We start from the raw sequence: 12590 nt of genomic DNA, 5'->3' as shown, positions 1-12590 counted from the left end.
AAAGGAAGAGAGTGGCTAAAGTTGGTATGTGAACTTTAGAGAGTAAAGTTAGTGAATTAATATCATGAAACAAGGAAATAACACATACATTAACCAATTTTCTTGTAAGTAACAAGGTATTATAAAACTCGGGGGACTAAAGCTAGGCAAGCTGCCAGGACACAATGTCCTGAACATACATTTTTTTTAAAGGAATTGGTAGCAGAGATAGTGGATTTGGCGTTTGAAGTTATTCAAAATTCTCTGAATTTCAAATGTTAGCAATGAATTGGAAAACAGCAAGAAGTCATAAAGACCAAAGATGGAGAACTATAGGTTAGTTTGGTGGTCCCCAACCACCAGGCCGCAAAGCAGGTGCTACCTGGAAAGATCTGATTTGGCGAACACCACCCCCCCCCTGTCAGCCGGTCCGCAAGAATATTGTCAATATTAAACCAGTCTGCAGTGCAAAAAAGGTTGGGGACCCCTGGGTTAGTTCATAGAACGTCAATTATTGGCAAGGTGATTGAGTCAATTATCAAATAAGGTATAGATAATCATTTAGTAAAACTGAATAGAATCAAACTCATGTTAGCATGTTTCCCAAAGAGTAAATCACATTTGACAAATTTGCCTGACATTTTCGCATATATTATCCTGAAAGATTTATTCTGATGGACAAAGGCTGTGTTCTTTTTCCTCGTTTCTCACACCTGTTGACAGTACTACTATATAGTACTGCATAAGAACCAAAAACAGTGTGGAAAATACCATTTCTCTTTTGAAAATAATATTCCAGTATCTGATTCAATTAGAGAGATAGCTTGCATTATACTTTTAGCATATGTTAGAGGGTTTATTTTTGCTCTATTTTGCAAAATCTTCTTGCAAAAGCATACTGGCCTGAAGGGGCATGAGCGCATCTGAAAAACAGCAAGAATCAGAATCAGGTTTATTATCACCATCATATTTCATTAAATTTATTGTCTTTCCAGCAATGCATAATAATAGAAAAAATGTGAATTGCTGTAAGTTTATGTATAGTGCCTATAAAAAGTATTCACCTCCCTTGGAAGTTTTCATTATTGTTTTACAACATTGAATCACAGTGGATTTAATTTGGCTTTTTTGACACTGATCAACAGAAAAAGATACTTTTGTGTCAAAGTGAAAACAGATCTCTACAAAGTGATCTAAATTAATTACAAATATACAACACAAAATAACTGATTGCGTAAGTATTCACTGCTCCTTTGATACACACACCAAATCAGTGCCAGTGCAGCCAATTGATTTTAGGGGTCACAAATTTAGTTAAATGGCGATCACTAGTGTACAGTTAAGGTGTTTCAATTGATTGTAGTAAAAATACACCTGTATCTGGAAGATCCAGCTGCTGGTGAGTCAGTATCCTGGCAAAAACTCCACCATGAAGACAAAAGAACACTCCAAACAAATTCCCAAAAAGGTTATTGAAAAGCACAAATCAGAAGATGGATACAAAAAAATTCCAAGTCACTGAATATCCCTTAGAGTACGGTTAAGTCAGTCATCAAGAAATGGAAAGAATATGGCACAACTGTAAATCCACCATGAGCAGGCTGTCCTCAAAACTGAGTAACCATACAAGAAGGGAAATAGTGAGGGAGGACACCAAGAGACCATTGCAGGAGGAGTTACCAGCTTCAGTGGCTGAGATGTGAGAAACTGTGCATACATCAAATGTTGCTTGGGTGCTTCACCTGATGCATCTTTATGCGAGAGTGGCAAAGAGAAAGCCACTGTTGGGGGGGAGAAAAACTCACATGAAACCTCGGCTAGAGTTTGCCAAAAGGCATGTGGGAGACTCTGAAATCAGTTGGAAGAAGGCTGCATGGCCTAATGAAACCAAAATTGAGCTTTTTGGCCATGAAGACCATACGCTATGTTTGGCGTAAGCCAAACACTGCATGTCATCAAAAACACACCATCCCTACTGTGAAGCATGGTGGTGGCTGCATCATGCTATGGGGATGCTTCACTACAACAGGCCCTCGAATACTTGTGAAGGTAGAAGGTAAAATTAATGTAGCAAAATAGAGAGAAATTCTGCAGGAAAACCTGATGCAGTTTGCAAGAGAACTGCAACTTGAGAGATTTGTTTTCTAGCAAGACGGTGACCTCAAGCCTAAAGTCAAAGCTGCATAGGAATCGCTTAAAAACAACGAAGTTAATGTCCTGGAGTGGGCAAGTCAGAGTCTGGACATCAATCCAATTGAGAATTTGTGGCTGTACTTTAAACTGGCTGTTCACTCAGGATCCCCATGCAAGCTGACAGAGCTTGAGCAGTTTTGTAAAGAAGAATGAAGAAAAATTGCAGTGTCTAGATGTGCAAAGCTGATAGAGACCTATCCACACAGACTCAAGGCTGTAATTGCTGCTAAAGGTGCATCTACTAAATACTGACTTGAGGGGGGTAAAATAATCAATTATTTTGTGCTTTATATTTGTAATTAATTTAGATCACTTTGTAGAAGTCTGTTTCCACTTTGACACTAAAGATTTGTTTTATTTTGATCAATGTCAAAAAAACCCCAAAATAAATCCACTCTGATTCAATGCTGGAAAACAAAAAAACATGAAAACTTCCAAGGGTGGTGAATGCTTTTTACAGTCAGAGTCAGTCTGTCTCTCTGTCTCTCTCTTGCTCTGTCTCTCTCTCGCTCTCATTCTCTCTCATTCTCTCTCTCTCATTCTCTCTCTCTCATTCTCTCTCTCTCTCTCTCTCATTCTCCCATTTTCTCTCTCTCTCTCTCTCTCATTGGAGTTTGGAAGAGTAAGAAGTCATTTCCTCTCATGTGAAAGCTTAGGACTAGAAGACATTGTTTCAGAATATGGTTGACATTAATTTCAGACAAGATGAGAAAGAATTCATTGCTACAGAAAACTGTTGACGTAGAATGTTTAAATATATTCAAAGCAGAAATAAATAACTTTTTAATCAGTGAGGGTATTGATAATTGTGGAAATTAGACTGGAAGGTAGACTCAAGGAAAGTTGGATCAGCTATTATTTTACTTAATACTGCCATAAGGTCAAAGGGATAATAGCCAAAGTCTTTTCTGGTTTTATATGATCTTGGTCACTTCGCAACCACATCTTATTCCGCAAGGTGCACTGGTTTCTTCCTGCAGTTCAAAGACATTTATGTCATTAATTCATCACCTGATCATAAATAGCATGTGCATTTAGATAAAGAAATTTCAAATCTGTCTTTGTAGTTTCATTTTTCTGTTCTGATTCGAATTGGACACATTCTCTAACACTTGTATCCAGTGGTTCTTCTTGACTTACTGGTCCTTTTGAACTCTTTTCTTTCCCACCGTTCAGTTAAACCGTTATCTGGAGCCGTGGTTACCTGCAGTGACTACTTTCCTAGCTCAATCTAAGTTAAGTCCAACCCATTGGGAAATTTCCATCTGCCAAGTACTGGTGTTGTCTCTCCCACACAATCTCTGAGCCATCTATTCAGTTCTTTGGTCTCATTGACCCTATCTCAAATCACACTTAGTTCAGCGTTTTTTTTATAGATATCCATTTGTCTCATGAGACCATGGATTTGCGTCTAGGAAGGTTTGCAGGGCGCAGGCCTGGGCAAGGTTGTATGGAAGACCAGCAGTTGCCCATGCTGCAAGCCTCCCCTCTCCATGCCACCTATGTTGTCAATTTGGCACCTGTGTCATCGCAGAGCAATGTGTGGTTAAGTGCCTTGCTCAAGGACACACACGCTGCCTCAGCCAAGGCTAGAACTAGCGACCTTCAAATCACTGGACGAACGCCTTAACCAGTTGGCCACGTGCCAACACAGATTTCTACCTTTCTTGTTCTTTCTAATTTATTTCCTAGTATCTTCTGTTATTTCATTTGCTGCCTTTGATTGTTCTATGATGTTTATATCAAGCCACCTTGAACTTTTCTCTCCCATTTCAGTTGATCTCCAGCCCTAATGATGTTTTCTCACCCCTGGTACCAGGCAAGCAATATAATCTTTAGGACAAATGATTACAGATGCAGAGAAACAGTAGTGATTTTCCTTGCCAAACCATCAAGAAATCCTTTCTTCTCTCTCTAATTAATTGGTTTCCTACAACTTCTGTTCTTATCTACACAGACCTTAGAACCTTGTACCTGTAAGATAATTGAAACGACTAGACTTTTGAAAGCACTACCTTATGAATAACCCTCTGTCTCATATATAGCCATATCTTCTGAATCTCTTGACACTCCATTTCTATAGTACCTGATCTATGATAATTGCTTCTCAGAGAAAAAAGTGTCTTGGTGACTTTTCCACTCTCTGAATACATAGTCCGATCCAACTTTCAAAGCATAAAAGACCTGAAGTTTCAACAGGACCTACAGCCACAGACACTGCAGATGTAGTTCCCAGAGAACTCTATGTTTTCTGTAAATTCCATCAGACTTCAGCAGTATATCAGCTACTCAACTATGCCTATCTTAAAATATTAATTTAACTTAATCAAATTATTTAACCCTGCCATGATTTCTCTAACTTCACAAAAGCACATTTACTCACTAAATTCCATACCCTTTTGGGTTCTGCACTATTCGGACATTCTGCTAAAAAAAAAATCACAATATTCTATTAGTTGATATCACAGGTCTTTATTCCCCAAATACCCTGACTTCAATCAATCATTAATACTAATCTGCTATTAAGGTATTCGGAAAACTATGAAGTTTCTTGCTTATGTCAATGCAATTTTAAAAAAAATAAGATAAAGGAATTTTAACTGTAAAACATTTGTGGAGAGAGGAATGAAAATATTAATTATGCAAGATTAGAAGGTAGAAGTATAAAGTATAGAACATTAAAACATAGTATGGAACATGAACAGGACCTTTGTGCAGTCCATAATGTCAATTGAAAATAATCCCATCTGTCTACATATTGTCCGTATCACTCCATTCCCTGCCTGACATATGCTTGTCTGCATGCTTTTAACTGTAATTGTACTTACTTCCACCACTTTTCTGGCAGTATATTCAAGGCACCTATGACTCTATGTTTGCAGGAAAAAAAATCCTTGCACGTCTCCTCTAAATGTTCTTCCACTCACTTCCTGTTTTGCTTTCTTGTACTTTATATTCCCATCCTGGGAGGAAGGGGTAAAAGAATAACTACCCTTTATTACCCTTAATATTGAGCCATAGAACACCAGAGCACAGAGAGAGGCCTTTCAGCCCATCTTGTCCATGCCAAAATATTATTCTGCCTCGTCCCATCAATCTATAGCTGAACAATAAACCACAAACATGAAAAGATCTGCAGATGCTGGAAATCCAAAGGAACACACAGAAAACGGTGGAGGAACTCAGCAGGCCAGGCAGCGTCTATGGAAAAGAGTAAATAGTCGATGTTTCGGGCCGAGACCCTTCTTCGGGACCCGAAGTCTGTTTACTCTTTTCCATAGATGCTGCCTGGCCTGCTGAGCTCCTCCAGAATTTTGTGTGTGTGTAGCCCTCCATACCCTTCCATCCATATACTTATCCAATCTTCTCTCAAATGTTGAAATTGAACCTACATCCACTTCTGCTGGCTGCCGAGTGAAGAAGTTCCCCTTCATTTTCCCTTAAGTATTTCACCTTTCACCCTTAACCCATGACCTCTAATTATAGTTTCTCCCAACCTCAGTAGAAAAAGTCTGGTTGCATTTATCCTATCTATACCTCTCATAATTTTTTACCTCTATCAAATCCCTCCTCATTCTCTTGCGCTTCAGGGAATAACATCCTAACTTATTCAGCTTTTCCCTATAACTCAGGTCATCAAGTCCTGGCAACATCCTTATAAATGTTCTCTGTACTCTTTAGATGTTATTGATATCTTTCCTGTAGGTTGGTGACCAGAAATACATCAAACAAACCTCATCAACATCTTGTACAACTTCAACATAATATCTCAACTTCTGTACACAATACTTGGGTTACGTCCAGACTAGACCAGCTAAATCCATAACCAAAGCTTTTTCTCTTCGTTTTGACCCTCTGTCCACACTGAAACGGTGTTATCCTCCCCCGAAAATGGAACTTTTCTGAAACACTCTCCAGAGTGTTTAAGTCTGAAAACGCCAGTTGGCCGTTGTAGTGTGTATGGGGTAACCAGCTAATTTTAAAAACGCTGTCATGACGTGCCGGAACAAATGGTGGTGGCAGCGCGGTATTTCATTGTTTTCTTGAACGCAAACTCCAACACCACAGCAACAACAACAATATCTGACAATAGATGTGTAACAGCCTAATGTAACATTGTATGGAAATAGAAGATAACACTGATGCTGATATGTTTTATACATTTAACAAGGTGCTTTATTAATGTATTGCTTGTGCAAACATTCAATAGATGCAATTGTCACTTTTGCCCAGTAACTCGTTTTATTGCACATGTTAAATACAGCAAAATAATACACAAAGTCTTGGCAAAAGTAAAGGCAAACAAATAAAGTAACAGCAAATTTCACTTTTGCCCATTAACAAGCCTTATTGCATTTAGTTGTAGTTGTTGTCCCTTTCATCGGTGAAGGGACTACAGCTATAGGAAATGTTTCTGGACAAATGTGCACCAAGTCTTTCGTTTGGCAATTTCCTTTTAAGTTTTTCTAGTCTGTAACTGGACAAACATGTACCAAGTATACCATTTCCTCTTCACTGCTTTTCTGTGTGTCCTGCGCATGCCCAGTAGGAGAAAGTTCACCCAAATACCTGTTTTAATGTGGACGGAGGTATTTTCAAAAACTCCTGGTGTGGACGCCTATCGTTTGTGTTTTCAAAATTGTCTGGTCTAATGTGGACGTAGCCTTAGATTTTTGAAGGCCAATGTGCCAAAAGCTCTCTCTATGAGATCACGTTCACAGAATTATGGCTCTGTACTCCCAGATATCTCTGTTCTACCACACTCCTCAGTGCCCTAAATATGTGCTGCGTAAGTTCTACCCTGGTTTCTCCTACCAAAATATAACGCTTGTCTGTATTAAATTCCAATCTGCCATTTTTAGCCCATTTTCTAGCTAGTTCAAATCTTGCTGCAACCTTTGATAGCCTTTCTTGCTGTCCACCAAATCTTAAATCTTGGTGTTACCTGTGAATTTACATATCTGGTTTACCATATTATCTTCCAGATCATTTATATAGATGATGAACAACAATGGACTCAGCACTGATCAGCTTTTGACAGTGCAGATCCAAGTCTGTCTGACCTCTCCTGATAGCTAATACACTCCAATCCAAGCAAAATCCTGGCGAACCTTTAATGTACCCTCTCCAGAGCCTCTGTATCTGTGCTATAATGTGGTAATCTGATCTGCACATAATTTCCCAAATGTTATCTAACCAAAGTTTTGTATATTTGCAATGACTTCCCAACTCTTTTACATGATGCCCACTGATGAATTCAAAAATTCCATTCACCTTCTTTACCACTCTATCTACTTGTGTTGCCACTTTTAGAGAACTGTGATCTTGGACCCAAAAATTCTTCTGTATATCAATGCTTCTAAGGGTCCTTTAGTTTATTGTATAAGTTATTTGCATTTGACCTCCCAAAGTCCAACATCTCATACTTGTCTGGATTAATCTCCATCTGCCATTTCTCTGCCATATTTCCAATTGATCTATATCCTCCAGTTTCCTTTGATAATCTTCTTTAGTATCGCATTTCTGTCACATTTTGTGTCACCTGCTAACTTGCTAATCAGGCCACTTACACTTTAGTACATATCACTTAAAAAACCTCAAACAACAGAGGCTCCATTTTCTGATCCCTACAGAACACCATTGGTCTCATACCTTTGGTCAGAATAACATCTGGGCTAAATGGTGTATTTCTATTTCCCTTGTCCCTTAATTGCATAAAACCTATGAAAGTGAACAATTGATTTCAGTGAGCCCAGGTTTCCCAAACTATCATTATCATTTTCTACTTTTACGTTCAGTGATTAAGTGCAGAATTTGCATTTGCTGGGTTCACAAAGTTTGCGTAAGTTTAATCTGGAGCTGGCTTTTTTGTTACTAGAAATGTTATATTTTCTCATGTTTCCGTTATCAATTGTGCATCTGCTTCTCTGATCAATAGCCATTAAACATGATAAAAATATTGAAACTATTAATCATGAAGAAAAAGAAAGCTAATCCCCTTAATGCATAATATAAAATCATGTGAATTCTTTTTTTTTCTTTTTATTGTAGTGTGGAAAACCACTTCCAGGTCTCACAAGGCAGGATGATTGTTGTGGGAGTGTAGGATTATCATGGGGTTACCATAAGTGTACAAAATGTCCTCCAAAACCAGGTAAGCCATCAAAATTTATAACTTGAATGTTAGTATAGCTGAAGTTACTCAATGTTACATCATATTGACAAGAACATATCTAGACTGAATGCTATTGTAATTTAACCCAATTTACTCAGATTGACTAGGTACCTTTTAAAGAGAATTCAGTAATCAATAGCTTATCCATTTTCATCCATGCTCATGAGCAATTTCTAAAATAGTGTGGTCAAACCAAAGTTTTATCAGAGCTGCAACGTTAACATGTCAATCCCCAACTAATATAGTCACCATACACCGGAAGCATCTTATCAATTTTCACTGAATTTAAGGGATATGTAGATGTTAAACGTAATAAACCGTTATTCCTCCATACTGTTAAGAACCTATCAATAACTCTGTATTCCTCCTTCAAGTTCAACCTTCCAAAGTGAATCACTTCACACTTTTCCAAATTGAACTCTACCTGCCACTTCTCAACCCAGCTCTGCCTGCTATCACTGTCCTGTTGTAACCTATGACAGCCTTCTACACTATCCACAGCACCACCAAACTTTGTATCATCTGCGAGCTTACTAATCCACCCTTCCACTTTCTCATCCAAGTCATTTATAAAAATCACAAAGAGCAGGAGTTTCAAAATAAGTATTCTGCAGAATGTCAGTGGTCACCGACCTCCCAAAGAATACGTCTGTCTACCATCACCCTCTGATTTCAGTGGGAAAGCCAATTCGGAATTCAGACATCCAGGTTTCCCTTTATCCCATACCTCCTGACTTGCTGAATGAACCTATCATGGAGAACCTTTTCAAATGCCTTACTAAAATCCATATACATCACATCTATTACTCTGCCTTCATCAAAGTATTTTGTCACTTCCTCAAAAAATGTTATCAGGCTTATGAAGCATGTCCTGCCCGTCAGAAAATCATGTTGACTATCCCTAATCAGACTATGCTTCTCCTAATGCTTGTAAATCAGTGTATTTCATTTTCCTCCTCTGATATTTCAGATCTGGGTACAGATAGATAGGACTTAGGTATATGATCATGTCGGCATGGACAGGAGCCCGTTTCTGTGTTGTAGTACTGTTTGACTCTATGGATGAATTAAAAAATAAAGTTTTCTTTTACTCAGACTTTGATTACCTTATCTACCAGTATAGACTAGAATTTATGTTAGTTACCTAATTACTCAAATATTTAGTATGAATAAAGAAACTGTTAAAAATCTACAGTAACATAAGAGACGAAACCCCCTTACACTTGTATCTTTCCACATTGTAAAAGATAAAATGAGAAATCCTTGTGTCTAGCTGGCTCAAATAAGGGCATTCATATGAATCCAATTTACCCATAATTTTCATACCTATCTTTTTTTTGGAAAGTTCCTAAGGCCTTTTCCTTTACCAACTGTTAACAGCATTCTTCACATCCCCCTTGCATCATTGTCCAGGAATTTAACTTTGAGCAACCCAATATTCCTCAACTACCTCTCCCCACCCCCCAACTATTCTTGCATTGTCTGATGGTGGGAACAATTTTTTTTCGATTTATTTGGTATAAAGTGGCTTTGTTTATGCCGATCAAATATGCTTTTAACCTTAACATGAGAAAATCTGCAGATGCTGGAAATCCAAATCAACACACACAAAATGCTCGAGCAACTCAGCAGGCCAGGCAGCATCTATGGAAAACAGTAAACAATGGATGTTTTGGGCCAGGCCTGCTGAGTTCCTCTAGCATTTTGTGTGTGATCCTTTTAACATAAGAACATAAGAAATAGAAGCAGGAGTAGGCCATCTGGCCCATCAAGCTTGCTCTGCCATTCAATAAGATCATGGTTGATCTGATCATGGACTCATCTCCACCTACCTGTCTTTTTGCTATAACCCTTAATTCTCCTACTATGCAAAAGTCTATCCAACGTTGTCTTAAATATATTTACTGAGGTAGCCTCCACAGCTTCATTGGACAGAGAATTCCACAGTTTCATCACTCTTTGGGAAAAGCAATTTCTCCTCATCTCCATCTGAAGTTTACTCCCTCGAATTTTGAGGCCTTGTCCCCTAGATCTAGTCTCACCTGCCAGTGGAAACAACTTTCCTGCCTCTATCTTACCCATCTCTTTCATAATTGTATATGTTTCTGTAAGATCTCCTCTTATCCTTCTGAATTCCAATGAGTACAGTCCCAGGCTCAATCTCTCCTCATAGTCTAACCCCTTCATCTCTGAAATTAACCTGGTGAACCTCCACTGCACTGCCTCCAAAGCTTTCTCAAATAAGGAGACTAGAACTACACGTAGTACTCCAGATGGGGCCTCACCAGTATCCTATAGTTGCAGTACAACCTCCCTGCTCTTAAATTAAATTCCTCTAGCAATGAAGGCCAACATTCCAATTGCCTTCTTGATAGCCTGCAGCACCTGCAAACCTACCTTTTGTGATTCATGCACAAACACTCCCAACTCCTTCTGCACAGCAGCATGCTGCAATTTTTTTACCATTGAAATGATAACCTTCTCTTTCATTTTTCCTTCCAAAGTGGATGACCTCACATTTACCAACATTGTACTCCATCTGCCAGACCCTTGCCCACTCACTTAACCTATATATATCTCTCTGCTGACTGTCCGTATCCTCTCCACAATTTGCTTTTTCACTCAATTTAGTGTCATCATCAAACTTAGATACACTACACTCAGTCCCCTCTTCCAGATCGTTAACGTATACCATGAACAGTTGAGGGCCCAGCACCAACCCCTGCAGTACACCACTCACCACTAATTGCCAACCAGAGATATATCCTAACTCTCTGCTTTCTGTTGGTTAACCAATCCTCTATGCATGCTAATGCATCACCCCCAACTCTATGCATCCCTATATTATGGATACGTCTTTTATGTGGCACCTTATCGAATGCCTTCTGGAAATCAAAGTAAATAACGTCCATCCATTCCCCTCTATTCAATGCACTTGTGTATTCTCAAAGAACTCCAGTAAGTTTATCAAACAGGACGTGCCTTTGCCGAATCCATGCTGCATCTGCCTGATGGATCCATTTCTTTCCAGATGCCTGACTATTTCTTCTTTAATGATAGCTTCAAGCATTTTCCCAACTACAGAGGTTAAACTAACTGGCCTATAGTTACCTGCCTTTTGCTTGCATCCTTTCTTGAACAGTGGCATGACATTTGCTGTCTTCCAATCTGTCTGGACCTGCCCAGGATCCAGAGGATTTTGGTAGATTATCGCCAAAGCCTCTACTATAACTTCTGCCATTTCTTTCATTATGCTGGAATACATTCCATCAGGACCAGGGGACTTGTCTAACCTTCTTTGCTCCAAAATTAAAAAAAAATATATTTTGTTTGGAACAAAATTGTATTCTGAACTGTTTCTGCAGTCTTTGTATCTTTCTATCAGTGTGTTAACGGAATTGGATGCAACACTCATGTGGTGGTCCAACTAACATTTCAAACAGATGAACATAACTTCCTGACTTCACTAACTAATCAAAGTTTCCTATTTTCTTACTTGTCATACTCTCAACTTGTCCTGTCAGTTTCAAACTTTCGAATTCATATTTACCCATCTCCCTGTGTTTCCACCTCTACCTTGTCTACAATGTGAAACTAACTTGTTTATCTCTGTTTCCCAGTTCTGATGAAGCATCTTTGAATGGAAATGTTAATTGTGTCTCCCTTCACAATGCTGCTATTTTCAGCATTTTCTGTTTTTCTTTCAGATTTCCAACCTCTGTAGTTGTTTTTCTTTTATTTCTCTATGTTCAGTACTTGGCGTTGGTAAAACAATAAAAATGCAGCTGAAGGCAGGGAGAAGGACAGCAGGAAGCTGCATGCCTTGAACTCAAGGCTGGGAAGAGGTTCAGAGATGGAGGTCAGGAATGTGGGTAGGTGTGCATCTGGAAAGTGATAGGTGTGTCTGAGTAGAACCAGGGATTATCATGTGCGTAGCTGTGTAATGGAGCTTAGGGCTAAGAATATTGTTTGGGTGGGTTATGGGCATTATTGGAACCATAGTTAAGAACGTGGCTAGATGTGAAGCAGAAGATGGGACCAGGAACAAATGTTAAGTGTAAGGCCAAAGTTGGGATTTGGATCACTGGCAGGCATGTACAGTAGCTAGCACTAGAGTCCAGTAACTGGCTGGCTGCGTTTAAGAGGTGGAGAGCAGAGCGTGGCCAGGAATGTTGGTGACAGGAGTGGGCATAATTTTTAGAAGATATTTGGAATTTTACCTTTAATTCAACAATGTGCGAGG

The 12590-nt window shown here is 38.9% G+C and overlaps 1 protein-coding gene across 4 annotated transcripts in view; it reads left to right on the top strand.

Annotated features, from left to right (window-relative positions):
• The window catches only part of LOC140205944 (latent-transforming growth factor beta-binding protein 2-like), a 496450-nt gene that overhangs the window by 209188 nt on the left and 274672 nt on the right, over positions 1–12590 (top strand). For all 4 annotated transcript variants that reach the window (XM_072273854.1, XM_072273862.1, XM_072273844.1 and 1 more), the window contains one exon: positions 8224–8326. In XM_072273854.1, the coding sequence (XP_072129955.1) occupies positions 8224–8326 (103 nt within the window). The remainder of the gene's footprint in view (positions 1–8223; positions 8327–12590) is intronic.

This window comes from Mobula birostris, chromosome 1 (genome assembly GCF_030028105.1).
Source record: "Mobula birostris isolate sMobBir1 chromosome 1, sMobBir1.hap1, whole genome shotgun sequence".
NCBI lineage: Eukaryota > Metazoa > Chordata > Chondrichthyes > Myliobatiformes > Myliobatidae > Mobula > Mobula birostris.
This window is presented reverse-complemented; position numbering and strand designations above follow the sequence as displayed.